The 27,622-nt window shown below is 46.9% G+C and overlaps 2 protein-coding genes across 3 annotated transcripts; one reads left to right on the top strand and one right to left on the bottom strand.

The window, feature by feature from the left end:
* The first annotated feature begins 802 nt into the window (after positions 1–802).
* On the top strand, positions 803–7,581 carry MAT2A (methionine adenosyltransferase 2A). Its single transcript, XM_029231801.1, has 9 exons — positions 803–1,013; positions 3,252–3,329; positions 3,425–3,547; positions 3,841–3,953; positions 4,041–4,184; positions 4,364–4,582; positions 4,797–4,979; positions 5,131–5,264; positions 5,935–7,581. Exons 1-9 carry the CDS (start codon positions 923–925, stop codon positions 6,035–6,037), a joined length of 1,188 nt encoding a protein of 395 aa, XP_029087634.1. The 5' UTR covers positions 803–922; the 3' UTR covers positions 6,038–7,581.
* Positions 7,582–7,941: 360 nt separating this feature from the next.
* Positions 7,942–20,802, bottom strand: GGCX (gamma-glutamyl carboxylase). Of its 2 annotated transcripts, XM_029231800.1 has the most exons (15): positions 20,680–20,802; positions 20,116–20,286; positions 18,836–18,994; positions 18,344–18,509; positions 16,590–16,668; positions 16,054–16,160; positions 15,019–15,182; positions 14,404–14,669; positions 14,124–14,255; positions 13,583–13,734; positions 12,972–13,141; positions 12,628–12,758; positions 11,863–12,010; positions 11,495–11,690; positions 7,942–11,072 (listed from the first exon to the last, which is right to left on the bottom strand). In XM_029231800.1, the coding sequence occupies exons 1-15, from the start codon at positions 20,720–20,722 to the stop codon at positions 10,880–10,882; spliced, it is 2,277 nt and encodes a 758-aa protein (XP_029087633.1). In that variant the 5' UTR covers positions 20,723–20,802; the 3' UTR covers positions 7,942–10,879. The 2 variants fall into 2 exon arrangements, 1 of the variants encoding a protein (XP_029087633.1); XR_003794880.1 differs by lacking the exons at positions 7,942–11,072; positions 11,495–11,690; positions 11,863–12,010; ... (2 more) ...; positions 13,583–13,734; positions 14,124–14,255 and adding an exon at positions 17,967–18,090 and having other exon boundaries at positions 14,428–14,669.
* Positions 20,803–27,622: the final 6,820 nt, after the last annotated feature.

Genomic DNA, 27,622 nt, shown 5'->3' with positions numbered 1-27,622 from the left:
GGAGAAAAGGCTGGAGCCAAGGGGCCGAGCGCGGCCTCCACCGTAGGGTCCACAAAGAGTGAGGGCCTCTCTCAGAAACTGTAGCGCTGGGGGCGGAAGGGGGACGGCAATCGTTGAAATCGATGACAGAACTCTCTTTATTCCGCTTTTCGACCATTTTCACCACAGAACCATTAACCAAGAAATTGCCAGCAACTAGACGGCCCCCCGCAGGGCTGCCAGCCGCCGGCTGCGCTCAGGGCGAGGATGCACAAGGCCGTGCGAAGGATGGTACGCTGACCAGCCAAGATGGCCACTTTCACGTGGCTGTGGGCCACTGGCTCCCTGTCACCCGGGCACCTCCAGGCAGGGCAGCCGGAAAGACCCTCGGGGAGACCCAGAGGACAAAACCCCCGACGATTCCCGCTGCCCCCGCTGGGGGACGCGACCTAGCGGCCAGGTAGCCCGGCCAACGGTCGGAAGGGAGGTGCCATTGTCACAGCACAGGGGAGCAGGCCCATAAAGCCCTTGTCTCTCTTCCTTCCACGTCGAACACGGAAGCATACAACGACCCAGTATATTGCCTTTCCCCTCACCCCTTATTAGTGCTTAAGATGGCGAATATTCGCGAGAGGGGCGCGTTACCTCCGCTCCCTTCCCCCTGCCTGGCAGAATGGTTCGGTCGAGCTCCCCTCGGTGCACCGCCCCTTCCCCTCCCCCGTCCCCGCGCGAGTGGCGCATTGGCGCGCGGCGCCGAGGGGCGGGGCCCGAGCCGGGCGCGCGCGGGCGCCGTGTATAAATAGTAGGCCGCGCTGCCCGCCGCCTCGTTTGCTCCGCGCCGCCCGCTCGAGCTGACAAGAACGCGGTCTTTTGCTAGCGCGTTTCGCACTTGTCGGCTCGCCGCTTTTTCTCCTCAACGCCACTTTCACTCACCGCCACCACCATGAACGGGCAGCTCAACGGCTTCCACGACGCGTTCATCGAGGAGGGCACGTTCCTCTTCACCTCCGAGTCTGTGGGGGAAGGCCACCCAGGTGAGGTGACGGGGCCTGGAGCGAAGCGAGGGGCGGGGCGCGGGGTCGGGACTGGCCGGCAGAATCCGCCGGCAGCGGTGCCCAAGCCGGTGGCCCTCTCCCGGCTGCTGGTGGAAAGAGCGGCGGCCGCGCGCCTTCCTCGTGGCGCCGCCGCTGCCGAGCGCGTGGCCGCCGCCCCCCCTTCTTCTCTCCTCCCCTCCCATCCGGCCGCGCGCCCCGGCATGCGGAAGATTCCAGAAAATGAGAAGGGCGGGGGCCGTGGCCGCTCGTGTTCTAGCCGGGGAGGGCACTATTTCCTTCTCCCCGCCCTGCGGTCCGAGCCACCTCGAGTGGGCGGCCCACCTCGCGTGCTCGCGTCCGGCCCGCGAGAGCGCGCGCCCCGCATTGCAGCCTCAACCACGTGTTTGCCGCATGTGGCTTCTGGGCGAGGGAGCCGGCTGGTTTGCAGAGCGTGGCCCGGGCCACCGGGCCTCCGCTCTTCCCGTTAATTCTTTGGCTACACTGAAGAATACGACATGCCCTTAGCCGGTATATGGCCTCGCGTCAAGGTGACAGCCTCCAACTAAATATAGTGCTTGTCGGAGGAGGCATTCCTTATTTGGATCGTGCGTGAAGAGGATAGGAAGCATGAATTAAGTGTATGGCGCCATTGCGTTGGGGCTGACTGTTAGGCAAGGTTTTTACTCCATATGTCATCCTCCGGGCTTTGTCCACCGGTCCGCCATTATGGCGATCAATTTACACGTGAACGAATGAAGCTATTTCAAGGAACTTTCGAACCCAGCCTGAAAACCTCACCTAGTGAAGATCGTTATTCTACTAGACGGGTCCAGCCCTTTCTTGGGATGACCACAATGACAGATGCCTCGTCTGTTGGTTTAAGGATCCATTTCCCTCTAGCAAGCTTACTGTGCCTATGATGAAATCCCACGAGCAACCTAGTGGTAGAGGAGAGGACAAACCCCGAGATCCTGATGAGTGAAGGTCAGGTGTGGTGTGGGTGGTTTTGTTTGTTTTCCCCCATCGCTGAGAACTGCACTGTGTATTTGAACCGCCTTTTATTAACTTAAAGCTGCAGGCATTTGTAAATGTTTAGATTGTCCTGGGCCTCTGACTGGACTGCGGTACACATTTTGCTTCAGTGTTTTTTGGATGGTTATAGAAAATTTGGGAAAGTGATATTCGGGGTTTTTTTCTGTTCTCCTGATTTTTAATAGAGGGCAGTACAGTGAGGGGAAGATCAGCAAGGATTCAGAATACATTTGGGGATTTTCCAGTCTATTCGGCTCTTGTTCCTGGATTACTCTTAACACAATCAAATGGTTGCCGTTTTATTCCCTTTGTTCGTGAAGTGTCGTTGCTTTCATCATTTAACTCTGACTTTATTTCTCACTGCCCTAATTGGCGTTCCTTAGAATCAGGGAGAGATTGATAAACGGTTCACCTTTCTGGTTGGTTAGATTTATAATGAAAAATTTAAATTCGGGGGATAAAATGTAAGTACCATTGCCTTTGAAAATTAATGCTGTGAAGGTAAATGTTCCTTGTTTTGCTTTTGAATGGAAGATAAAACACTTTCTACATACTTCCATTTAATCAATCTCCATTATGTGGCTATCCTGTTTAACAATAGAAATTGTTTTTGCCTAGGAACTTAATTTTTCAAAATGTCTGATATACTTTAAAGATGGGACTGAAGTCCTTGTAAAGGTGTAAAGTGCATATACTGCAATGAGCTTAAATGTATTAAACATGCTGGGTGTTCTGCTGGCTTATCTGTATTGGTGATCTGTGGTACAGCTATATGAAGAACAAGGTGTCAAGTTAGGAAACATGTAGCACTATATCCAGCATTTATTCTTCAGGGAAATGGTTTCTGCGAAAGCAGTATAGCAGTTAAGATCTCCATACTTGGAATGTCGCTGAAAATGTACACTTGAAAATGGTTAAATTGGTAAATTTTATGCTATATAGGTTTTGCCACAATTTTGATGGGGGGAGGGTGCCCTGCCAAGCGGCCTTCAGGATCTTAGTTCCCTGACCAAGGATTGAACCCATGCCCCCTGCAGTGGAAGCACGAAGTCCTAACCACTGGACTGCCAGGGAATTCCTGCCACAGTTTTTTAAAAAGAAAACACAGAGATCTTCCCAGCTGTAGTTATAGGGGAAGGGGGCATGACATACATGACATTATCAGTGAATTAAAGAAATTAAGCCAGGAATTTTTTTCTTCCCCAGATAAAATTTGTGACCAGATTAGTGATGCTGTTCTTGATGCCCACCTTCAGCAGGACCCTGATGCCAAAGTGGCTTGTGGTAGGTTCAGAACACTGCTTTATCACCTGATGAAAAGGTAGCATGAAAATTACTTCATAAAAGTGATGTTTGACTGTGAACCTCTCTTTTACTAGAAACTGTTGCTAAAACTGGAATGATCCTTCTTGCTGGGGAAATTACGTCCAGAGCTGCTGTTGACTACCAGAAAGTGGTTCGTGAAACCATTAAACACATTGGATATGATGATTCTTCCAAAGGTGTGTTTTAATGAGTGGGCTTTCTAACCTCATTTTTCCAGGTATTTTTTTTTCAGTCCTCTCTAGCTATATCTTCTAGAGTGTTCCTGGGAATATTTAATTCTACTTGTATATTTTTAGTGTTTTTGTTCCAGCCCTATTCTTTAAAAGTACTAAGTTTTAGGTATATTTGATTTCTCTAGCAGCATTTAGAATTCCAGATAATTTTAAAATGACAGATTTACTTTGACGTAAATACAAAGTATTGCTATGGCCCTTTAAAAACAAACCAAAAAAAATCGTTTTGTTTATAGGGTTTGACTACAAGACTTGTAACGTGCTAGTGGCCTTGGAGCAACAGTCACCAGATATTGCTCAAGGTGTTCATCTTGATCGGAATGAGGAAGACATTGGTGCAGGAGACCAGGTATCTTGGTAGACATCTGTTTGCATCTCTTCTAACATTAAATTCTAAAGCTTGGATTGATTGCATTGGTAACTTTTCCTTTTTTAGGGTTTGATGTTTGGTTATGCCACTGATGAAACAGAGGAATGTATGCCATTAACCATTGTCTTAGCACACAAGCTCAATGCCAAACTGGCTGAACTACGCCGGAATGGCACTTTGCCTTGGTTACGCCCAGATTCTAAAACTCAAGTAAGTGACGAGTGTCAAAACTACACACATGACATTGGCACAGGACTTCAGTAAGGTGTTTTGATTAAAGCTAAGAGAAGAATGTGGTTTGTTCTCTGTATTGTAATGTAGGGTAGAGAATCGGGAACAAAGCTATTGTTTAATAGATTGATGTTCTGATGATCTGTTTCGCTTTCAAGGTGACTGTGCAGTATATGCAGGACCGAGGTGCTGTGCTTCCCATCAGAGTCCACACAATTGTTATATCTGTTCAGCATGATGAAGAAGTTTGTCTAGATGAGATGAGGGATGCCCTAAAGGAGAAAGTCATCAAAGCCGTTGTACCTGCAAAGTATCTTGATGAGGATACAATCTATCATCTACAGCCAAGTGGCAGATTTGTTATTGGTGGGCCTCAGGTAAGGTCTTACAATGTCAATTCAGTTGCTTTTTTGGGTCTTCTGTTACTTGCTAAAATTCGGCTACTTCCACCTTTTTCCTAGGGTTTTTGAAGCCTGCCTGTGCCTCTTCTGAGGATATTTGCCAAGTGATATTGAATAACCATTTAACAAGCCTGATCTAGAACCACTGGAAAGGATTAGGCATAAAGTAACTTAAATCCTATAATTTCAGGGTGATGCTGGTTTGACTGGCCGGAAAATCATTGTGGACACTTACGGTGGTTGGGGAGCTCATGGAGGAGGTGCCTTTTCAGGAAAGGATTATACCAAGGTGGACCGTTCAGCTGCTTATGCTGCTCGTTGGGTGGCAAAATCCCTTGTTAAAGGAGGTCTGTGCAGAAGGGTTCTTGTTCAGGTATATACTTCTATATAACTGGGTTGACTAAAAGGCATGTAAGCGGGAGGGCATTTAGCAGTTATCTACTTGTCTTTTTTTGATACCAGTGTATTACACAAGTATGTGGGTCTTCTGATCACTGACTCTTACGACATTTAAATTCTTTTAGGTCTCTTATGCTATTGGAGTATCTCATCCATTGTCTATCTCCATTTTCCATTATGGCACCTCTCAGAAGAGTGAGAGAGAGCTATTAGAGATTGTGAAGAAGAATTTTGACCTCCGCCCTGGGGTCATTGTCAGGTAAAGATGGTAAAGACTATTGCTAGTGAAAAACATTGAGGGTGTGGGTGTGTATGTATATATACTTGATATATTCAAATCTGAGAAAGTGAAGGTGTGAAGGAAGACTGGAGTGGGGAAACATGGTAATTCCTAGAATGTGTTGATGTCATTTTTAAACTGCCGTCAGTAAAGGCTTAAATTATTAGGAAACTCTAAAATTACAGTGCTGCATGGCTTAGACTAACCACCCTAGAAAGTCCTCCACATTTGATATAGGCTTTGTGCTCCTGTTACCTAAGGGATGTTTACTTAAAAGAAATTTTAGTACAGATGAATGGGCATGGCTGTTACAAAGAAAATAACCATGGTAGGGTGTGGGCATGGGACCTCGGTAAGTATTCCATGATTTTAGAAGAGCTTTTGACACTTGAAATGTCTCAGAATAATGACAAGTTTTCATATTTGTTGAGCCAGGGACGGAAAAACAAGAACTATAGTTACTAATAAGGACTGTGCAAGGAGTTTGGACACCAGGGAAGTAACAAACACTTTTGCCACAAACTTCTTTCCTAGCATACCCCAGAGAACTGAACTCATTTGCCAGAAGTCTTGAAAATGAGTCTTGCTGATTGTTTTGCTTTAATTTAATTGAATGCTACATATTAAGTTACGGACTTGTATATTCCAGGGATCTGGATCTGAAGAAGCCAATTTATCAGAGGACTGCAGCCTATGGCCACTTTGGTAGGGACAGCTTCCCATGGGAAGTGCCCAAAAAGCTTAAATATTGAAAGTGTTAGCCTTTTTTCCCCAGACTTGTTGGCGTAGGCTACAGAGAAGCCTTCAAGCTCTGAGGGAAAGGGCCCTTCTTCCTAAATTTTCCTGTCCTCTTTCAGCTCCTGATCAGTTGCAGTCACTCTAGTCAATGACATGAATTTTAGCTTGTGTGGGGGACTGTAAGTTGGGCTTGCTATTCTGTCCCTAGGTGTTTTGTTCACCATTATAATGAATTTAGTGAGCATAGGTGATCCATGTAACTGCCTAGAAACAAACCAACAGCACTGTAGTAAACAATGCTTTGAAATTGAACCTTTGTGCCCTATCACCCAACCTTCTAAAATCCTAATTGCATTGACTTTCCCACCAAATGCTGAAAATGTCCTTGTAACGTGCACGTAAAGTACTTGTAGTTCCATTATAGCCTCTGTCTGGCAATGCCACAGCCCTGTCAGCATGAATTTGTAATGTCTTGAGCTCTATTATGAATGTGAAGCCTTCCCTTATCCTCCCTTTAACTTGATCCATTTCTAATTATGTAGCTCTTTGTCAGGGAGTGTTCTCTATCCAATCATTCTTGCATGTAACGCAAGTTCCAGTTGGAGCTCTAGCCTGACATGAGAAAGGAAAAAAAAAAAAAGGCAGTTACCATTAAACCATCTCCCTGGTGCTTATGCTCTTAATTGCCATCTCTTAAACAGCACCAAATCAAAATCTCTCCACTTTTCAGCTGTCTTTTGGAGGACGTACGTAATAAGGTTTTTATTTAGTAAATCAATCCTATGCATGGTTTCAGCACTAGCCAAACCACCAACTCCTAGCTCTAGAAAAACAGGCACTTGGCACCCTTGTGATGTCATACAAAGAAGTCACAGGGCTGTACCTGAGGGTCTGTAGGTTGCACACTTTGGTACCAGATAACTTTTTTTTTCTTTATAAGAAAGACTGAGCACTCCACACTGCACAATAAGTCCTCCCAGGGTTTTAACTTTGTTTTGTTTTCAAAACCAGGTCCAATGAGCTTTCTGAACAGCTGGTGTAGCTACAGAGAAACCAGCTTCCTTCAGAGAGCAGTGCTTTTGGCGGGGAGGAGGAAATCCCTTCATACTTGAACATTTTCTAATTGCTTATTTATTGTATTCTGGGGTATGGCGTAAGTACAGAGAAGCCATCACCTCAGATGGCAGCTTTTAAAAGTTTTTTTTTTTTTTTTTTTTTTTTTTTTTTTTTTTCCTCAACACCATGATTCCTTTAACATGTTTCCAGCATTCCCAGGTAGGCCAAGGTGTCCTACAGAAAAACCTTGGGTTAGACCTACAGGGGTTCTGGCTGGTGTTAACAGAAGGGAGGGCAGAGCTGGTGCAGCTGGCCATGGAGAAAGCTGACTTGGCTGGTGTGGTACAGAGAAGCCAGCTTGTTTACATGCTTATTCCATGACTGCTTGCCCTAAGCAGAAAGTGCCTTTCAGCATCTATTTTTGGAGGTTTATTACGTATGTCTGGTTCTCAATTCCAACAGTTTAATGAAGATCTAAATAAAATGCTAGGTTCTACCTTAACCTGCGTCCATTATTCTTTTAAAGTGTTTTGGTATGAATATGAATTGAACATACTTTTTAACCCTGAGTAATCGTAATCCCACCCATGGTTTAGGGAAATCACTTCAATACTGACTGCAGGCAGTTTGTAAATCATACCCCTTGCACTAAGGAAGTTCAAGGTTTGATCTCAGTTTGTCTAGCACTGCCTTTTTTGGCCAATACACTGGGCAAAATTCACAGCTCCTTATTACAGCAGCCAGTTCTACACCATCAGCAGTGTTTTAAATTATCTAAGGTTAAGGGCATAAAAACCATTATCGTGAGTGTAATGTGGAAGGAGTGATAATGTTCACTCTAGAAAATTTAAACCAATTTTCATCTTTTTGAAAATGTAGAAAGTTTATTTGATGCCTTAAGTTTCCCGTTTATATAAACAGGTGTTAAAGGCTGCAAGTTACATGTTCAGTACATACTACAGTTTGAAAAGGGTTTTTAAACAGTGGTGAGAGAAAAGCTTATTCTAAAATTGTAGAAGGTTCATCAGCCAGAGCTTGGACCATCCTTCCTTGAGCCTAGCAGCCACCTGGCACATGTTCATACCAGCAGGTATGAGATCAAGTGGTTCAAACACTTCGCTGTGCTCTGCTGTTGCAGACGTGAGGCCCAAGGAATGCTTATACCTGGTTGCCTGGAGGCTTAGAAGTTTAGAAACATTTGGGAGGGAAGGCAAGGTTAAATCTTCTGACCTGCTCTGAAACTTGAGAAGTTCAACTTTGCATGACATTGAAAAACTCCAGAAAAAGTTTCAAGAAGCCTTTAGGTCACTGCACTGCTATCTGCAAATAAGTTAACCGTCTTGACCAAGTGGGGTGAGGATGAGTACATGCCTGTAGGCTGGTGAAGTGATACCAGAGAGAACTGCTTTGCGGTTCGGTTCAGTATTTATTTACTAGGATGACCCCTGCTTTCAAGGAGTTTGCAGACTAAAGAGAGTGACCTTCAAGGTGGCTTGTCCTCTACCTAGCTGCGGGGTGGAGGTGGGGATTAACCAGCCGAGGGAGGAGAGTAGAAGCAAAGGCATGAAACAGCAAGGGGTGAAGTGATTACAGCTGAGAATCAAAAGCATAAAGTGTTAATAGAAGGAAATGTCCTATTTCATGTTTAAGTTGAAAATCATACTTTTCTACAGAGTTTCAAGGGGGATGACACTGGTCAGGGACAGAAGATCTAAATGCTCAGGGTAGGATGCAAAGCCTTCTGGCGAAAAGGACATTAATTACCAGGGCCTGAAAACTGAAATCTGAATGACCCAGATTTTCACCAGTGAACAGCTTTTCTTAACCAGTATTAGACTAGCACCTTTCTTCATCCCACCCCAACATTTTCATTTGGAAAATGAGACAGGCTGGAGGAAAGCAGCATCCTTGCCTGTATTAAGAAAGATACATTTTGCAGGAGTTTCCTGAAGTGAAGAAGAGTTTTTTTTTTAACCAAGTAAAAAGTAGGGTGTGGGCAGCAGTTGCGGGAAAGGACATGGTGCCAAGGTGTATCGTGTCGCTGAGATCTGCAAAAGGACTGAAAACCAGTGTTTCCCCCACATCGGTGCAAGATGCCCTGTGGCACAGCCATCACTGACCCACAAAATGCCTTGTATGAATCAGAGGGACTTCCTGCCAGGCCCCACTTGGCCTCAGCTGGGTGCCCTTATTCAGGCCCAACCTGCACAACTACATGGCAGCCCTGCTCTGGTCTATCCCTAACTGGATTCCAGTATAAAGGCTGAAAGAACAGAGGTGGTAGAGATGAATTCAATAGGTCCAAGAAGTAGGAGGCAGAATTAAATGGGACTTGAAATCTTAAGAAATGTGAGGAAAAGAGGAGTCAAGGCTGATGACTCACAGATGGCTTGGTTAAAACAAAAAACAGTTGCCATTCACTAATAAACGAGACGCAAGTCTGAGTTGGGGATGAATGCAAGTTCTGTTTATGACAGAGTTTGAAAGCTCTGTAGGATACCCAGCTGGAGCTGGCTAGATATACAGGTCTAGGGCACAGGAAAGAAACCTAAGCAGCAGCATCACTGGAAACCACGGAGTAGACATAATCACCCCAGGTGCGTCCAGTGAAAAGGCAGCTGCCTAGGAAAGAACCCTGAGACTGGGTGGAGCGGAGCATGCGAAGAGAAGCCTGAAAACAGATGCGATCCTTTATCAAAGTTACTGGGACTGCCCGTCTACTGACGTCTCTGCCCGGAAGACCATGAGCTCCCAAGCAGGGCCTGTTTTTTAGTTTGTTTGTTTTTTTCTTTTCAATTACTCTATGCATTCTAACTTCCTAGCCCAGGGCCAGGCCTTTGAATTTTCACAGAATTGAGGATCCTCCTAAATCACATCCAAACTTTCTACATCCAAAGTCTACAAAGTGACCGTCAACATTCCCTAATCCCTCACCACGTTTGGTTAAATCTTACTTTACATCACCTCCTGCTCATTAAAGGCTAGAATAATGCTAAATACTAAGCTTATTTGTAGATAAATACCACTACTAATCACCTAAATTTCGTTATTTGTTTAACTTTTGCTATTCTAACTATGCTCATGACTGCTACTGAAAAACTGGCTGTATAAATAATAGGAACAAAGAAGGAACCAAAACTGCAGTGAAGAGAAAATTATTCTCTGTGCATTTAAAACCTGATCACCATCCTAATCATACTTTATAATTGGACAAGTTTTAAGCTACGTTATTTCAGAATTATTGTCAAGGATTCTGAAAACTACAAGCAGCAGGGTGCAGGACCTTTAAGTCAAACAGACTTGAGGTTCAAACCATCAGTCCATCCCTTATTAGGTATATGTCTTATGAGCAAATTATATTACCTCTCAGCCTCAGTTTCCCCAACCATAAAATAGGGCTTATGGCCGTTAAGGACTAAACGTAATAATGCTGGAACAGTGCTTCACACAGTGCCTAGCATATGGCAAGCACTTGAGAACAGCCAGCTATTATTTTCATCATGGAACATTAAATCTCTTTCACCAAGGAGCCAGTCACTTTAAACCTGATCCTTACCCTTTCATCCTAGAAAGACATTTTCACGTTGTTTTTTAACTTCCCAGGCCCCTCAACCTTGGATTGATAAATCTTATCCTTGCTTTACTTCCTTGGTTCCTCTAATCTATCATCTCTGAATTTATCAGAGCTATGGATAAGGAAGAAAAATGTAAAAAAAATCTGAATTTTTCAGATGTCCACTGCATAGGTAATGGTCTTGTAACTGGCTGCTCCTATATCGGTACCCAACATCTGGCCTCCCTCAGAACTCTGAGTGGACAGCGTCAGCATTTGGCTCAGAAGGATTAGGATTTGAAGAATCTGTGTTTGAAGGACTTGGCTCCCCAACTGGCTCAAAGGGTCGCAAGTTCGCATAAGTCACCTCTTGGGCCAGCTGCTCCAGGGAAGGGCGGCCTAATACCAGATTTCGAAGTGAGATACAAGTCATCAGAAAGCTGAAAAAGAGGGAAAAAGCCAGCAATCCAAACTCCTGTTTCAACATAGGCATTCCGGCCAAAGCCCTTAGGGGACACCTGGTCCTACTCCCTCACCCAGGCATAAATGAGACTCTCCCCTCAAGCACCCCAACATCCCAGTTGGAAAGGCACCCCACTCCTTATACAGTCTGGTAGAGGACTCCAGGGTGGGGTAGGAATAACCCACAGGGAGGCTGGAGAAAACCTGAGGCAGAACAAGACGGCGGCCATCAGACACCACCTACTCTCCCATTCAATCAGGGAGAGGAGAAGGGAGAGGACAAAAGGGAGGAATTTAGCACTGGATTGTCCTTTCCTGGGAAACAGTCCCTACTGTTACCCTCACCAGAGAAAAGTTACTCAGCCTGCAAACGTCTGATGGCAAAGAGGGTAAAACTTACCTGCGGCGAAAGACATAGAGCTTTCGCAGCAAGAAGCGGAGGAGTCGCTCGTGGAAAGGGGCATTTCGCCGGCGTTCGATCTCCTGGAGCCTTTGCTGGCGTCTAAGAAAGGTCTGAACCAGCGGTGTTGGCTCAGGGCCCCCTTTGACTTCCCCTTCCAGCAGAGGTTGCAGCTCTGGAGGCAGAGGCTCTGTTTCTGCCCGAAAGAGGGCAAAAAGAGGAATCACTGAGAGAGAGCATTCTCTCTCCTAGAACTCCCCTTTCCCCAGCTAGACGCTTCAAGTTCATTCTTTAACGGCTAGATCCTCACTCACAACACTGACTTCTTGTAAAGCGGGCTATCTCAGCCCAAATCTGCATATACTCACCACTTCCATTCTCCACCTTCTCCTTCAATTCTTGCAGGTATGCCAGGTCTTGCTCCAGTGCAAGCTCTGTAGTGTTGACATAGATGTACATGTAGCAGGAAGGACTGGGCGACATTGTATACACCTTATGATACTCACCAGCAGGCAACTGAAAAGAGTGAAGAAACAGATCTCTTTCACCCTCTAGCCTTTCCCTAGCCAGCCTATGGCCTCCCTACACTGTACCCCGGCCCAGACATCTTTTTTCTTGTGTGCTGGAGTCCAAAGGAACTGACCTCTAGAACCCTGAATGAGGCTATTCACAGCCCCCCTGGGGCCCTTGCTTTTTGAGCTCCCACTGCGTTATTGTTATGTTAAAGTATTTTGAGTCTGTAATAAATCAACTCTACTAGTCTAAACTTTTATACCATTGTTTTTTTCTGTCGTTTTTGTTTTATTTTTCTAATATTTATTTATCTATTTGGCTGCATCGGGTCTTAGTTGCAGCACGCGGGACCTTTATTGTGGCACGCAGGCTTCTCTCTAGTTGTGGCGCACGGGCTCCAGGGCGCATGGGCTCAGTAGTTGCGGCACGCGGGCTCTCTAGTTGTGGCGTGGGCTCAGTAGTTGTGGCGCAGGTGGGCTTAGTTGCCCCACAGCATGTGGGATCTTAGTTCCCCAACCAGGGATCGTACCCACGTCCCCTGCATTGGAAGGTGGGTTCTTAACCACTGGACCACCAGGGAAGTGGTGGTCCCTCTACCACTGTTAATTCAAGCAAAATACCTGCATTTTTTCTCCCTCCTGAAGAGTCTGGTTCTTCTGTTCTGCCACCAGCTCCACAGTTACCTCTCCCTGCAGCAGCTGGATGCTAGTGTTGCCCAGGTCTTCGCTCACGAAGTTCTCCAGGTGCAGCCCTGTCGGGCAAAAGTTCCCCAACCCACCCCATGGTGGAGTGAACTCACCCCCAGCCGGAACAGAGAAATCACACCTTCACCAACACCCCCCACCTCAGGTTTCAGAAACCTTCCTCCCACCAGGAGAGGCCCCTCCCCACTCCATCACACGCCATATCCCTGGCCAACGAAGCCAAGAGGGAGACAGCAAAGCCTCCTTGCTCTCCTCCGTACCAGGGAAATCTGCGATGAAGACCACCTCGGTGTGGTTGTCCAGGCTGCTCTTGATTTCCTGTAGTTTGGTTCTCCAGGGAGACAGGTCCATCAGTAGCGGCTGCAGCCAAGGTGTGCGCTGGAAGGGAGACCAGGTAGCCTGCACGATGTCCACACGAGGGTCAAAAATCCTTAGGAAAGAAAACCGTGTTCTAAGGAGGCCACAGCCACCTATGCACTGGCATTTCCGGTTCTGTTCTTTTCATCACTGTTCCCAGATAGAGGAAACAGAGTTTTTCAGAAAGAAGAAATGGCCTACGTCAGCATGTTATGGCCAGTTTGGGACAGAGAGAGGAGGGGAAAGAGATTCTGCAGCACTGGGAAGAGGGGGAGTTAGTGGCCACCTGACAAGAGCTGTGATAACAGCTTCGAAAAGAATAAGTACATTACCTTTTCTTCAGGATGATGGTGCCCCCTGCTGGAAGCAATCAGCTATGCCCACAACCAGGTCAACAAGGACATGCACCCGAGGACAGCCTTTCAAGCAAGACAACACTGGGGAGCATGGGCTATTCATCTTGGCAGAAAGAGCTGGACTTCATTTCTCCCCCTTCTCTGCTCCCCTTGCCCACCTCTGCTGGAAGCGGTCATTGATGGAGACCCAAATATCAAAGTAGATCTGGGGCTCAGTGACATTGTACTTGGGAAGCAGGCGGCTCAGGCAAGTGGCATATTGCTTCAGCATGTCCGCATGATCCTTCCAACGCCGGCTCTGTGTGAATACCTGCCCCAAACCCCCACGTTAGTCCCACCTCATTGTTATGGAGCCTCTGGATAGGTCATGCAATGCCAACGGCACAGAGAGACCCCTGCCTGCTGCCAGTTCTGACAGAGAAACAGCAACAACAACAAAACTACACAAAACTCGCTGAAAGAATTTCTCACTGCTGGGCTAGTGGTACTCACCTTTCCTAAATCTCATCTCAGTTCAGGGAAGTGAACGACATCGCGCTATTTCAACCCCCACCAAAGAAGCGCTCCACGGGGCTCCAGAGAAAGGGCAGAGTGGGCCCAAATGTGTTTTATTTCATAATTGTGTTTATGACCAAACCAGATCCCAAAGCTCAAGGGGGCCTCTGAAGGCCAGTAAATTGTCAGCATCAGACATCTCACCCCAGGGTTGAGGTAGCCCAGCTCGCCGGTGCGGCCATCACGGTAGGTGATCTTCACGTGCTGGTGGGAGCGGGAGTGCACCATCATGTCCCAGGAATAGCCGTACAGCCCGTTTGTCCAGTTGTTATAGCCCTGAGGAGGCAGGGCAGTGGCAATCAGCTCGATGGTCCTCATGCTGACACCATCCTCCACCAAGAGAGGTCTGCAAGACCAGCCCCGCTCTCTCCCGGTTGCCGTCACCTCCACCGCTATCCAAGGTTAACCCCCAGCCCACACGTACCTGGGTGAGGAAATGGGAATAGGGCAGGAAGAGCTGCTCCAGGAGGTAGAGCAGGGTGAAGGCAGCGCCCAGCCGATGGCGCAGCCCTGGCTTCTGACCACCTTTGGCCCGGCTCCTCTTATACACGCAGGAAGCACTGGGCTGGGGGGCAGTCCTGAGGGGCAGCAGTTCTTGCAGCCTTTTCGGGCAGTGAGCCACCAGCTTCCGAGGCCACTCGGGAGAGCAGAAGAGAGGGCTGCTGGCCAGCATGACGTAGGGGAACATACCTAGAAAAGCAGGGAGAAAACCAGCACGTCGGGAGTTTGGCCGAAGGAAAACGTGGGTAATCGCCTCAACCCCCTTCCCCTAGGCAGCCTTTCCCAGGTACTCCACTGATGATGAAAGAAGTTCTCAACTCCAGTCTATTTCTCCCCGGAGAAACTTACTACATAACGTACTTGCTGAGCCCGGAAGCCGCCAGCCGCCTCCCTGTTTGTTTCCATCTCACAGAGACCGTATCCAGCTCAGCCTGGCGCCCATCCCTGTCACCACCTCCCACTGCCACACGTGCCGCTGGCTCGTCCCTCCCCTTCACACCTGTGGTTTCCTATTTCCCACCAGACTACAGGAACTGACCAATGCTGAAGAGCTGGGAATTCATGCAGTGGAAGTAGGACACGAAGAGGAGGCCAATTGATCTTGAGGCATCAAAGAAGAGCAGGAAACCGGCAGAGAGGTCGAGCAGCAGTCCGCACCAGTGCACCACCAGCAGACTAGTCATCTCCTCAGACAATACAAATCTGCCGACACCAGGGTCAAAGGTCAGGTGCCAGCACTCAGGGCACACTCACAGCAGATGTACCTGTGCTACCCTGTCCTTGCTGCAGGATCCACCCCAGCAGGTGGGTGGAAGAACTCTGCACAAAGACATCCTCTGGTAGGGTTTTCCAACCCCTCTTCATTTCCACATACTTTAGGTGGCCATCTTTTTTCGACATACCCTGTGTAATAAGCGAGAGTGCATCTCCGAGGGCACAATTTGATGGAGCAGTGTGTGTTGTGGCGGGCAGGTTCGTCGTGGAGGTTATACATGAGAAGAAACTGTAATAGGGGAACGCTTGGCTAACATCATCATGGTGTCAAACTTTAGGAACTGGGAGATGACAGGAAAGAGGGAAAAGAACAAAGTAAAACAAGAAGAAAGAAGAAATGGGAGGAAGAGTGATGTCAGAGAGGAGCAGCTCTGTTTTGGAAAGAGTTGGCAACAATGGTATTGTCGGGGTAAGGGGCGCCGACTGCCCATCTGCTCCGCACGCCGGCCAAGGAGTCCCGGCAAGAGGCTGGGGTGGCCACCCGAGGACAGAGGCACCACCACAGCAACTGCTGGGGGCCACTGCCTCACTCACCAAGCCACCTAGCCCTGGCGCTTTCCTTTCCTTTACTGCTTTTCCCTTTGTTTCCGCCCACACTGTAAGTCTCCCAGGGGCAGCTAGGCCTAGATCTTTTGCTACCATCAACTCTGCCTTCCGCTGAACAGGGAGATGAGTGGACAGAGGGAAACACGTGCAAATTCAGGCAAAGTGGGAAGAGCAGCCATGACTGCAGACCTGAGGGAGTCAAGCCCCCCACTCTGCACCTGGGCCACATGAGGCCTCTTGGCCTGCCGCTCACTTGAAGGGACTGAAGAGCCAGTGCCGGGACAGGTATTCCATGGAGTAGCCTTCCACCCAGTCTGCGTCCAGCTTTTTCACGCCCGCAATGAAGTACACAATGAAGATCTGCAAACACAAAACGAATGTTCAAACAAAGTCAGAACCCTGTCCCCTACAGACAGTCACAAATCAGTTCTGATGCCAGTTCAGGGCCCAAGGGAGACTAGATCCATTCTTCTATTCACTCATCTCATATATTCACTCACCCGACATCCTACAGATGCCAGGCACAGTACTAGGCACCAAGGAAAGTCATAATGTTACTCTTTCCTCATGCGGATTCTAATCCAGCGGGAACAAAGCTCGACTCTTTCTATGACAAGGTGAGAGACCCCAGAGATTAGGGGGTTGGGAATGGGAAAGCCAGCCCAGCTTTCCAGCAAGAGGGGGAAAAGAGAAGATCCAGGGAGGCAGAGCAGAGCGTAGTCTGGCAGTGGGACAGCCGTGCTGACAATGGCTGTTGAGAACACGTCCCTCTCTCCTGAAATCCTGTACCTGGCCACGCAGCACAGCATAGTTCCAAAGGGGCACGTGGGCGTTCCGCTTCCGGGCACTCAGCAGGCCGTCCACAGACCTGCAGCGAGGGGGAGAAGGATGGAGGACAGCTTCTTAGCCCAGTCCCATCTCTACGTTGGGACCGGTAGAAATGCTTTTGAAGTGTAATGCTCTCTCTACCCCAGGACGTCTCCCACACCTTCTCTGGTCCTCTGGGCTATTCTGAGGTCCTTTAGAATTATATGAGCATACTGCAACAACGACTGTTTTAAGTCACAACAGAAATATTACTAGTGAGTTATAACAACAGAAAGTTCAGTGTTTACCATTCGTTTAGTTAGCAAATTAGTTTCTCCTAAAGAAATAGATTGGGAACAAGACTAAAATGCTAGAATATGGCTGAATATGAAAAAGAACGAATCTGAGGCAACGTTTGAAAAGCTAAAGGTGTATGAAAATATATATAGTGCATTTAAAAACAAGTTTCAATTTCCAAGACAAACTGACACTTCATAGACATGGATGCTAGGATCTAGTGCCAGAGGGTACCTGCTAACAGCTTACCTAGGCTAAGAACTGATAAAACCAGGCTACTAAGATTAGATGTATTCTGGGGAGGCAGAAGCAAAGTAGGTTTTCAAGGAGACACAAAATGAGCAGAGAAGCCAGGAAAGGGGCAGCTTACACTTGTGGTCAAGAGCATGCGAGCCTGTAGTTAAGGAGACCTGGAGTCTCACTTACGCCTCTTACATGCTATGTGACCCTAGGCAAGTCCTTTACTTCTCTAAGCCTTAGTTTCTTCATCTATAAAATGGGAACAGCACTATGGACCTCATGGGGTTATAATGTGGAAAAATTAAAAGTGTTTAGCATAGCGCCTGGCACGTGGAAAGCCTTCAGTAAGCGATGGATATTTTTTCAAACTGTGTAAAAGTCATAAAAATGAGACTTTTCAGGAGTATTCTGTCAAAAGTGCCTCTTTGTGATGACAGCTGGCCACTCTGAATGAATGTAAAGGTTTACAAAAGGAGTATCTGCATGTGTGTGTTGATGAAAGAAGTTTAATTAATGACTGATAAATCACCAACAAATCCAATGTTTGAGATTTTTTTCCCCCATACTCATGTTACTGACAGCTCATACTCGCTTTTCACTTAATAATGGGAGACCCCTTAAAGGTCATCTGCCCTGCCACCCTGCCTCCAAATCCCTTCTCCATCTCCCCTGAGAGATGGTCGCCTGAGCCAGAGGTCGAGGAGGGTCGCCTCCTCCCGGGACAGCACTGCCCAGCAGCCCTGGTGGGCCCTCTCCTTCTGACATGACTCCGCCCCACAGCAACTTCTACTCTTGGCTCTAACTCTGCCCCTCTGCGCTCACACAGAGAAAGTCTGCTCCCTCTTCCACATGACCACACTTGCAGTATCTGAAAACAGCTATGTCTGGCTTTACTCTTCTCTTCTTCTCTCTAAGAGGATTACAGGAAGTGGATAGATCAAGGCACCTGGGGAGATAGGGAAAGAGTGAAGGGGTGGGAATGGAGCCATTTTGCTTTTTTGTCACCCCAAGAGCCCCAACCTCACGGACCCTTCCCTCTCCCAAAGCCATCCAAATCAAAGTGTCACCCTGTAACCACACTCTGCAACGCATGGCTGAAAATACGTTTGCTGGGACAAATTCTAGGACCTCACCGGGCCCCTATCTCTGGTAACCATCCTGACGCAGCCAACCCCTGCCTCTTTTCCCCAGACTCATACCAGTAGCGGTTTGCATCCATGAACGTCAGCTGAAAGGCCAACAAACCATACAGATAGGAGTGGTTGTTCCACGATGTCTTGTCCAGAAGAAACACATACCAGTATGGCAGCAGGAATAACACACAGCTTATCCGGTAGTGCAGGCCCAGCATCATGCCCAGTGCCCCTGGGATTTGTGGGGGAGAGGATTAAGAGGTCAGAGGGGCACTACAGGCCCAGCTCCCCTGGGACAGGCTGTGGGTAGGATTAGGAAAGGTCATCAGACATTTTATAACCAGGTGAAAATAAATTTCAATTAAATGTTATTTCAACATTTTAAACAGAGTTACGGGGTCACAGCTCAGATGACACACAGGTCAGCAGGATGAAATTATAAGTCACAGAGGAAGTGAAATAAGAAACCCGAGACCTTGGTCATTCACCAGCATGCTTTGTATTTCTGGGTTTTGGGTAGACCAGTCAATACTCCCATCTCTCCTCAGTTTCCCTCACCCAGAAACATGATGGTGTAGACCAGATACATCCAGTCAAGTGGCAGTGGCTGCAGGGCGTCCAGCAACGGGAAGCGGCACACCTCCAGCCCATCCAGGTATCTTCGGTCCAGGGAGCTGAGCCCCCGCTCCTGGGGAATGTCCAGCACCATCATCAGCCCTGAGAAGGCAGAGGGGGAGGGGGCCGTTAGGCCTTAGCAAAGCGAGCCGTGGAACACGCTGGAATACAGTCGAGCACACCCAGCTCCAGGATCAGACTTCTTTCCAAACCCCGGAAAGAATTCATTCAACAATAATCACAGAGCGCCTACTCTGTGCTAGGCATTATGCCAGTTGTGTGATCTCAGACAGCCACCGCACCTCACCGAGCCAATTCCCCATTTGTGAAAGGGGGCTCATAATATTTTGCAGGGTTTCAGAGAAGATTAAATGAAAGAAGTGTACAAAATGCGATCAAAGCTGTTCAGGTTTTGATAGTAATATTTGTAAAGGTCTGTCCTACTGGCTACAGAAAGGTGCTCTGGGGTGGTGCTCCTCAACCTCCTTTACTTCCTGGCACACCTGGCAGAGCAGTGTCTGGCCAGCACACTGGGGCAAAGAGAAGGGGTACTCAGGCCAGGAAGGCATCTCCAGTTAAGGCAAGATTTCTCAACCCCAGGACTATTCAGTTTGGCCTGGTTAATTATTTGCTGGGAGGGCTACCGTGTGGTTCATAGGTCATGCAGCAGCATCCCTGGCTTCTGTGTAGATGCCAGTAACCACCTATTCCCCTCCCTCCCACCCCCAAGATGTGACATACAAATGTCTACAGACATTGCCAAATGTCCCCTGGAGAGCAAACTCACTCCCCGTTGAGAAGCACAGGGAGTAATATCTCAGCATATCTGTAACCCATTCCAAACATACACACTGTGGCCTATGAGTTAGAAAGATCTGGATTAGGGAGTCACAGCCTAAATGTCTGCCCTGTCACCCCTGCCATTTCTCTAAAGTCTAGTCCTTAGCATACTTACTGGGCAACTTCATGCCACAAATAAAATGGGTTCCTGTTCCTCTACCTCTATATTTCCTATAGCCTCAGACCAAAGCATTTCTGGTCTCCAAACCCTAATCGGAGACAAAACTGGGTCACAACGACCTCTTCCAGGATATCAGTAACTTCAGTTCTTAGGAAAAGGAAGGTAAGTCCACTAAGCAAGTAAGTATCCAAGAAATGGACAAGGGACGATTGTCATTTTCCCACCCCCAACCACGCTGGCCCCTCCCAGAAACTGGACTTACCAAAGAGAAAACGGAAGACTGCCAGGCTTGCAGGATCTGTTGGTCTATTCAGCAGGGTCACCAGCTTCCCCCAGCTGGACACATCTGTCCACTCAAAACCCAAGAGCTTCCCCATTCGGCTGCCCTGACGGCGCCCTGAGGTCTGCCCAGTCTTATCTTTCTGTACTTTATCTGCAACCGATAATTGGAGAAAGTTGTGGGTGCGCGTATGGGAATGGAGATGCTTTAAAAGAGGCTCCTCCTCAAATCACAGAAATCACAGGCCCAGGTCTTCTGCCTACCTGGATTCTCCCACTGATCTCTGACTACCCGAAACATCCCTGCAGTGCAGCCCCTCCTCCAGGATCCCCCAATGGCCCAGAACCTTTCTCAGACAGCAGCCCTCTAGCCGCAAAGCGTCCTGAATGTCATCACTACCCCGAAGCCGAAGACTGCAATCTCTCTCTACGGCTCCTTCCCATCGGAGGCTCCCTTCCCCAGGTCCCACAGGGAAGCCCTCCGGCCCCCACCCCTCTGAAACCCGCGCCCCTCTCTATCCGCCACAAGGCGGGGCTCTGACCCTACCTGAGTCGGGCGGGGACCGCGCAGACCGAGCAGACACCGCCATGGCCTCGGGGAGGTAGGTCGGCCACAGAGACAGCGTCCGAGTAGGTGGCGTCGCGAGGGAAAACTCCCCTAAGTCCCGCCTCCCCGACACAACAGCACCCGCGAGGCCGGCCGGAAAGTGCCGGGACTGTCGTGAAGAGCCCTAGTCGGCCGTGCCGGGCTCCCTGCTTGGCGGCAGAGGGCGGAGCGAGGAGCCTTGGGGCGGGGCGAAGCGGCCGCGAAGGGGCGTGGTCAGGCCCCGGCCTCCCCGGTGACCCAGGAGGAGCGAAGATGTCACCGGGCCTGCCTCTCTTCCGCCGAATGACCAGTCTCTTCCCTGAGGCCTCCCGATCCCTCTCCGCGCTTTCAACCTAAGAAGACTCCGAGATCCCGCAGCTTCCCTGGGTCACTCCCCGCACCCATTAGGCCTCTCCAGACGTGAGCAGCGAGGGCGCAAGTGTCAGACTCTTCCCAGAGAGGTTCCCGCCGAATTAGGACGCACCTGGAAGGGCAGCCCCGGTCTAGAGACTGTGTGCAAGTTTCTTTATTCTCTCTTCCAGTACCTGCCATGAACCAGAGGTTTGAAAGCAGCAGGGGAAACCGGAACAACATAGCTGCAGAGGGTATGCAGAGTAGGGGCAATGAATAGAGTGGTCGATCAAGGAAAGTCTTGAGAGGTGAGTCTTGAACAGCATTGTAACATCTAATTCTCTGCACTGGGATTGACCAGCAGGATCAGAGGAAGGCATCTTAGACCAGGGATTCTCACATTTTTTAGTCTCAGAACCCCTCTACACTGATACACACGTTATGGAGAACCCTAAAGAGCTTTTGTTTATAATGGGTTATATTTCCCCATATTTACCGTATTGGAAATTTACACTGAGAAATGTTTAAAATATGTATTGATTCACTAAAAGAAAAAAGTAATAAACCCATTACATGTTTATATAAATAACCTTTTTAAGAGAAAAAGTATATTTTCCATACCAAGAAAATACATGAGAATAGTATTATTTTACATGCAAATCTCTTTGATGTTTGGCTTCATTGAAGAAAGCTGGATTCTCGTATCTGCTTCTGCATTCCATCTGTTGTGAAATGGTGTTGACTGAAGTATGTGAAGGAAACCTGGCCTTACAGATACTTAGTTGGAAAAAAGAGAAGCATTTTATTATTTTTTTTATTTTTATTTTTTTTGCGGTACGCGGGCCTCTCACTGTTGTGGCCTCTCCCGTCGCGGAGCACAGGCTCCGGACGCGCAGGCTCAGCGGCCATGGCTCACGGGCCCAGCCGCTCCGCGGCACGCGGGATCTTCCCGGACCGGGGCACGAACCCGCGTCCTCTGCATCGGCAGGCGGACTCTCAACCACTGCGCCACCAGGGAAGCCCAAGAGAAGCATTTTAATAGCCTGTTTAGATAACTGGATATTCTTTTGTACCACACCAAAACCTACAAGTAGTCGTTTTTTAAAGGTTAGTCAGATGTGAAATTGAAAATCATATAATGAACTTTATGCTCTATTACGTTAAAATCATTGGTATATCTTGCGCTTTGAATGGACCTTTTACTCACGCATGATTTTGTAAAACATGCATGGTCATTTGGAAAACATTGCTTCACTGAGTTACACAGCTCTTTTAAATGCAGAGCCTCTTAATGTGGAGCAACAGGAACTCTGCTTCCATTACTCGTGGGACTGCAAAATGGTACAGCCACATTGGAAGACAGTTTTGGCATTTTCTTACAAGACTCCACGTACTCTTACCATATGATCCAGCAATTGTGCTCCTTGGTTATTTACCCAAATGAGTTGAAAACTGATGCCCACACAAAACCTGCACGTGAATGTACAACAGCATTACTTATAATTGCCCAAACTGGAAAGCAACCAAAATGTCCTTCAATAGGTGAATGAGTAAAATCAACTAGCACATCCATACGATGGAATATTCAGTGATAAAATGAAATGAGCTATTAAGCCACAAAAAGACATGAAGTTTAAGTGCATATTGCTAACTGAAAGAAACCAATCTGAAATGGCTACATACTGTGTGATAACCTGGAAAAGGCAAAACTATGGAGATAGCAAAAAGATTGGTGGTTGCCAGGCATTGGGGGGGAGGAAGGGAGAGAAGAATGTAGCACAGAGGAGTTTTAGAAGGGTGAAACTATTCTGTATGATATTCTAATGGTGTCGTGGTGAGTTCATGTCATTATATATTTGTCAAAACCCATACAATGTATAATATAAAGAATGAACCCTAATGTAAACCATGATTATAGTTATAATATATAGTTATTAATATAACTATATAGTTAATAGTTATAATATCACTATTAGCTTATCAGTTGTAACAAATATACTGCACTAATACAAGATGTTAGTAATAGGAGAAACAGGGAGAGCATGAGGGGTGTATGGGAACTGTCCGTACTACTCAAAAAAATAAAGTCTATTAATTTGAAAACAAACAAAGGTGAGTTGAGCTCACAGTTTAATTGCACAAGTGCTTTTTCTTAGAAACTATGGAACATTGTATTTGGGTATGCAGAAGCATTGTATGCATATTTCCCATTTCTTCACACAAAATAGTAAAAAGATCTGTATTCCAGTGTCAAGAGTTTATAAAATTATTAATTTGTACTTCTTCATTAAGGATGTTCTTAATTGACACTGGCATTTTATATTCTATTTTTACTGTTTTTTTAGGCTGCACACTGGCATTTTTTTAAAATTGCAAACGCATGGCAGGAAGGAACGCAATGACTACTACTACAATTTGGTGCCACTGTCTCACTCCTGCTAAGTTGCCAGCAGTTTTGCCACCATTGCTTTTTGCATCATCAGTGCAAATGTCAACACAGTTAAAAAGGCAAATAACATCTCAGTATTATTATAGTAGTTTTGTCCCTAAATACTCCAGGGGTTCATGGACCATGTGCTGACAACCACTATCCTAAAGGGAAAAGGCGGCAGGGGTAGATGTAAAAGTAGAGGTTATTGGGCACAGTTGTGTTTGGCAGGTGGAATTACTGGGCTAACAAGTGTTCCTGCTGTTGAGGGTCTGGCGCACTTCTAGGTCATCCTAATAGGCAAGGGGGGCCAAGTCAGTTTGGAAGCCATAGATCTATTTAGGGGATGGATCTCTTAATCCACTGTCAAATCCCAGTCCAAATGAATACAGTGTGGGTTGGGAAGTTTGGGCTAGATCTTCCAGGATCACTCACAATTAGATGGTTCCATTAAGTTCAGTGTTGATGGTCTGTTATGTGCCAAGAATTGGACAAGTTACAGAGGAGGAAACAGAAATGATTAAGTTGTGGCCTCTGTCCTATAGAAGTATAATAATAAAAATATATAGAAATAATAAAATAATAATAGAATGTAGGAAGTCATTAAGTATTAAGTGAGGTTCAAAGTGCTACGGGAGCACTGACGAAGAAATGAATTATGACTGGAGAAATCAGGAAAGTTTTTTTGAAAACTTGGGCCTTAAAGGATGAGTAAAATTTTGAGAGGAGAGAGGGAAATCAAAAGTTCTCAATAGTCTTGGGGGAACTGAGAGCATTCTGTGTAAGAGAACTACAGCTAGTAAATGAGCTGTGCTAACTCTTCACCTTTCCATCCCATGATTTTAACTTGTTTTTGTTCAAGGCGTTGATTTCCAGTTTATCCTTTCAGGACCAATATACAGAGACTCATGGCATCAGACATTCATTTATCCATAAAATAGTCCAAAATTTACAAAAGGAATTTCTTCATGGTTCTTTTCTAATAAAAATTCTCTTTCTGTCTGCACTGTGGAGAAAGAAGCCCTCTTTCAGATCTCTCAATTCAATACCCTAAACATTTAGTGAGTGCCTACTATGTGCAGGATATATGTTATTTTCTATGAGGGGTACCAAAGTAAAAACACAGCCCCTGCCTTCACAGAGCTTAGAGTCTCAGAGGAGTCAAATGTGTACGTAGTTAATGGCAAAGCATATTATAGGCTCTATAAAAGATACAGTGTGATGGCGATCAGAAGAGGAAGACTTTAACTTCAGTGGGGAAATCTGGAAGACTTCATGGAAGCAATGTCTCAAATATGAATAGACTTGCCATAGGCAGTGATGAATGAAGGAGGATATTCACTCATCATGAGACAAGTCCGCTCGAGCAAAGGTATAAAAGGGGATGATGTGTTATGGGAAGGGCAGGTAATTTAGTATGACTGGGGGGCTGGGAGGTGAGTCTCATGAGAGATAAGCTTCAAAAAGCAGGTTGACAGCAATCTTGGAATGCCAAGCTAAGGAGTTTGGGCTCTACTCTGGAGGTGCAGCATACTCAAGTCAGTGTTTTGGGAAGATGACAAGTAACCCCAGGAGGAATGGATGGGAAAAGAAAGGTCAGTTTGGAGGTGGCTGGAATTGTTCAGAGAAGAGATAATGCCCGGCATTACCTAGGAAGCACAAGCTGATATGGAAAGGAGGGGGTGGATTTGAGAGACATGACCAAGACTTAGTGATGTCCCGTTGTGTGTGTAGGATGGCTTAGGGGTTCCTAACTTGGGACACTGATAGAATGGGAGTACTATCCAGGAGGAGGAACATGGGGAAAAATAAAGGGTTTGGGTTGGCTGTCGGATGTGTCTGTGGACTGACCAGGGTATTGGAGAGAAAGCAGTGGCAATTGACAGAGATGTACAGATTTGGGGATCATCCATAAATGGCTGTTGAAGCTGTAAAGGCATTGATTGCACTTCCAGAGGGAGAGCGGGGTTTCTCAACCTTGGCAGTATTGACATTTGGTCTGCATATTCTTTGTCGTTGGGGGGATGGGTGAGGTGGGGGGAGGGGCTGTCCTTGGCATTGTAGGAAGTTTAGCACCTTTGGCCTCTACCCACTAGATGCCAGTAGCACACCTCCGCCACCAGTTGTGTCAAACAAAAATATCTCCAGACATTGTCAAATATCCCCTGGAGGGCAAAAATCAACCCCATAGAGAACGATTGCTCTAGGAGAGAGTGCGGAGTCAAAAGATGGCCAAGGGCAGAACCTTTGGGTTCTAAGGTCACGGTAAGAAAGGAAGGGCACACTGGGAGAGATGGGGGTGACTGTGTCACAGATGGGGTGGCCAGTGGTGTAACAGTCTATAAAGAGGGTTTTGGAGACAAAAGAGGCCTAGGCAGTGGGGAGAGCTTTATGATCTTTCAGGGAGCAATTCCAACTGAGCCTCCTGAACGTTCTTTCTTCTTGTTCGCTAGCCTTTTCCCTGAGAGGTACAGGAGTCAACTGCCCCCTTGGGCCATAAATGAGACTGGGATATATGCCAGTGTACCACAAAGTTTGCCTGGTTGCTTTGCAGGATGTTCATATTCCTTTTCCCCTATTTTCTCATTCCATTTGTTCTATTAGTCTCCTTTTTCATTTGTAATGTGCTTTAGCAGAAATATATACCCATACCATTTAACCCTGATAATAACCCCGCAAAATAGCTTTCATTCTTATTCCCATTTTGCAGATGAGGGAACCAAAACTCCCAGAGGGAAACTTGCCTAAGACAGCACAACCCGGGAGCCATAGAGCTGATGCCCAAATCTTCTGATCACGCAGGGACTGAGAACACTCTTCATCACACCGCAATTGCTTCTTTGGTTGCAACTCCTACCATGTAGCATCTTTTCCTTACAAAGTGACTGACACTCCCCTTCTCCTGGGATAGAGCCTTCCTTGACTGTAAAGGAATCAGTGGCTTTTGTTCTCTTGTTCCCTGACCACAGCACCATTTCTGCTCATAGAGTATTGTTTGGTGCCTTACTGAATGTCTCACCTTGTGAGGGTGTTAGCCAGATGGTCTTTTTTCCTTCTTCATTTTCTTCTTTTTTTTTGGCCACGCCTTGCGGCTTGTGGGATCTCTGTTCCCTGACCAGGGTTTGAACCTGGGCCACGGTAGTGAAAGCCCAGAATTCTAACCACTAGGCCAACAGGGAACTCCCAGATGGTCTTCTGACAAAGGGTAACATTGTAATGTTTGTACAGGTGAGGCCAAGCCTGCGGCAATTCTGTATGGTGAAGATGAGGACAGACAGGTCACAGGCCCAACTGTGGGCACTTCGGAATCTCCCTGATGGTTGCTGGGTCTAGGCCAAGGGTCATCTCCCTCAGGGACACCAGTGTATGTCCAAGGTTGCAGTGGCACCAGACCCCAGTAACTCCTCAGCTGTTGGAACTCTCCTTCCCTCCCTGGGAATCCTCTGTCATTTCCTCCTGCTCCCCACAAACTTCCTACTCTGACCCTTTGTTTCTTGGCACCCCTCATGTTCCCTTAACCACCAATTCACTTAGCATCTGGAATTCTTAGTAATAGTAATCACAAAAGCCACCATTTACTGAGGGTTTTTAAAGTACCAGGCGTAGACAATGGAAGTAACTGAGGCTTAGAGATGTTACATAAATCTGTCCAACGTCACATAAATATTAAGGTACAGATCAGCATATCTAATAGAAATGTAATTTGAGCCACGTTGGTAATTAAAATTTTCTATTAGCCAAATTAAAAGAGAAAAGAAACAGGTGAAATTAATTTTATCAATATTTTTTATTTAACAATATATCCTAAGTGTCTATCAACAGACCAATGGATAAAGATGTGGTATATATATGCAATGGAATACTACTCAGCCATAAAATAGAGTGAAATTTTGCCTTTTGCAACAACATGAGTGGACCTCAAGGGTATTATGTTTAGTGAAATAAGTCAGACAGAGGAAGACAAATACTGTCTGACAGGGGTCCCCAACCCCCGGTCCTTGGACTGGTACCAGTCCACATCCTGTTAGGAACCGGGCTTCACAGCAGGAGGTAAGCGGCAGACAAGTGAGTGAAGCTTCATCTGCTGCTCCCCACCGCTCCCCACCGCTCCCCACCGCTCCCCAC

The sequence above is a fragment of the Monodon monoceros genome, unplaced genomic scaffold, assembly GCF_005190385.1.
Source record: "Monodon monoceros isolate NGI ecotype Baffin Bay Population unplaced genomic scaffold, NGI_Narwhal_1 Super_Scaffold_19, whole genome shotgun sequence".
Lineage (NCBI taxonomy): Eukaryota > Metazoa > Chordata > Mammalia > Artiodactyla > Monodontidae > Monodon > Monodon monoceros.
The sequence above is the reverse complement of the archived record's forward strand: the minus strand, read 5'-3'. Positions and strand labels throughout refer to the sequence as shown.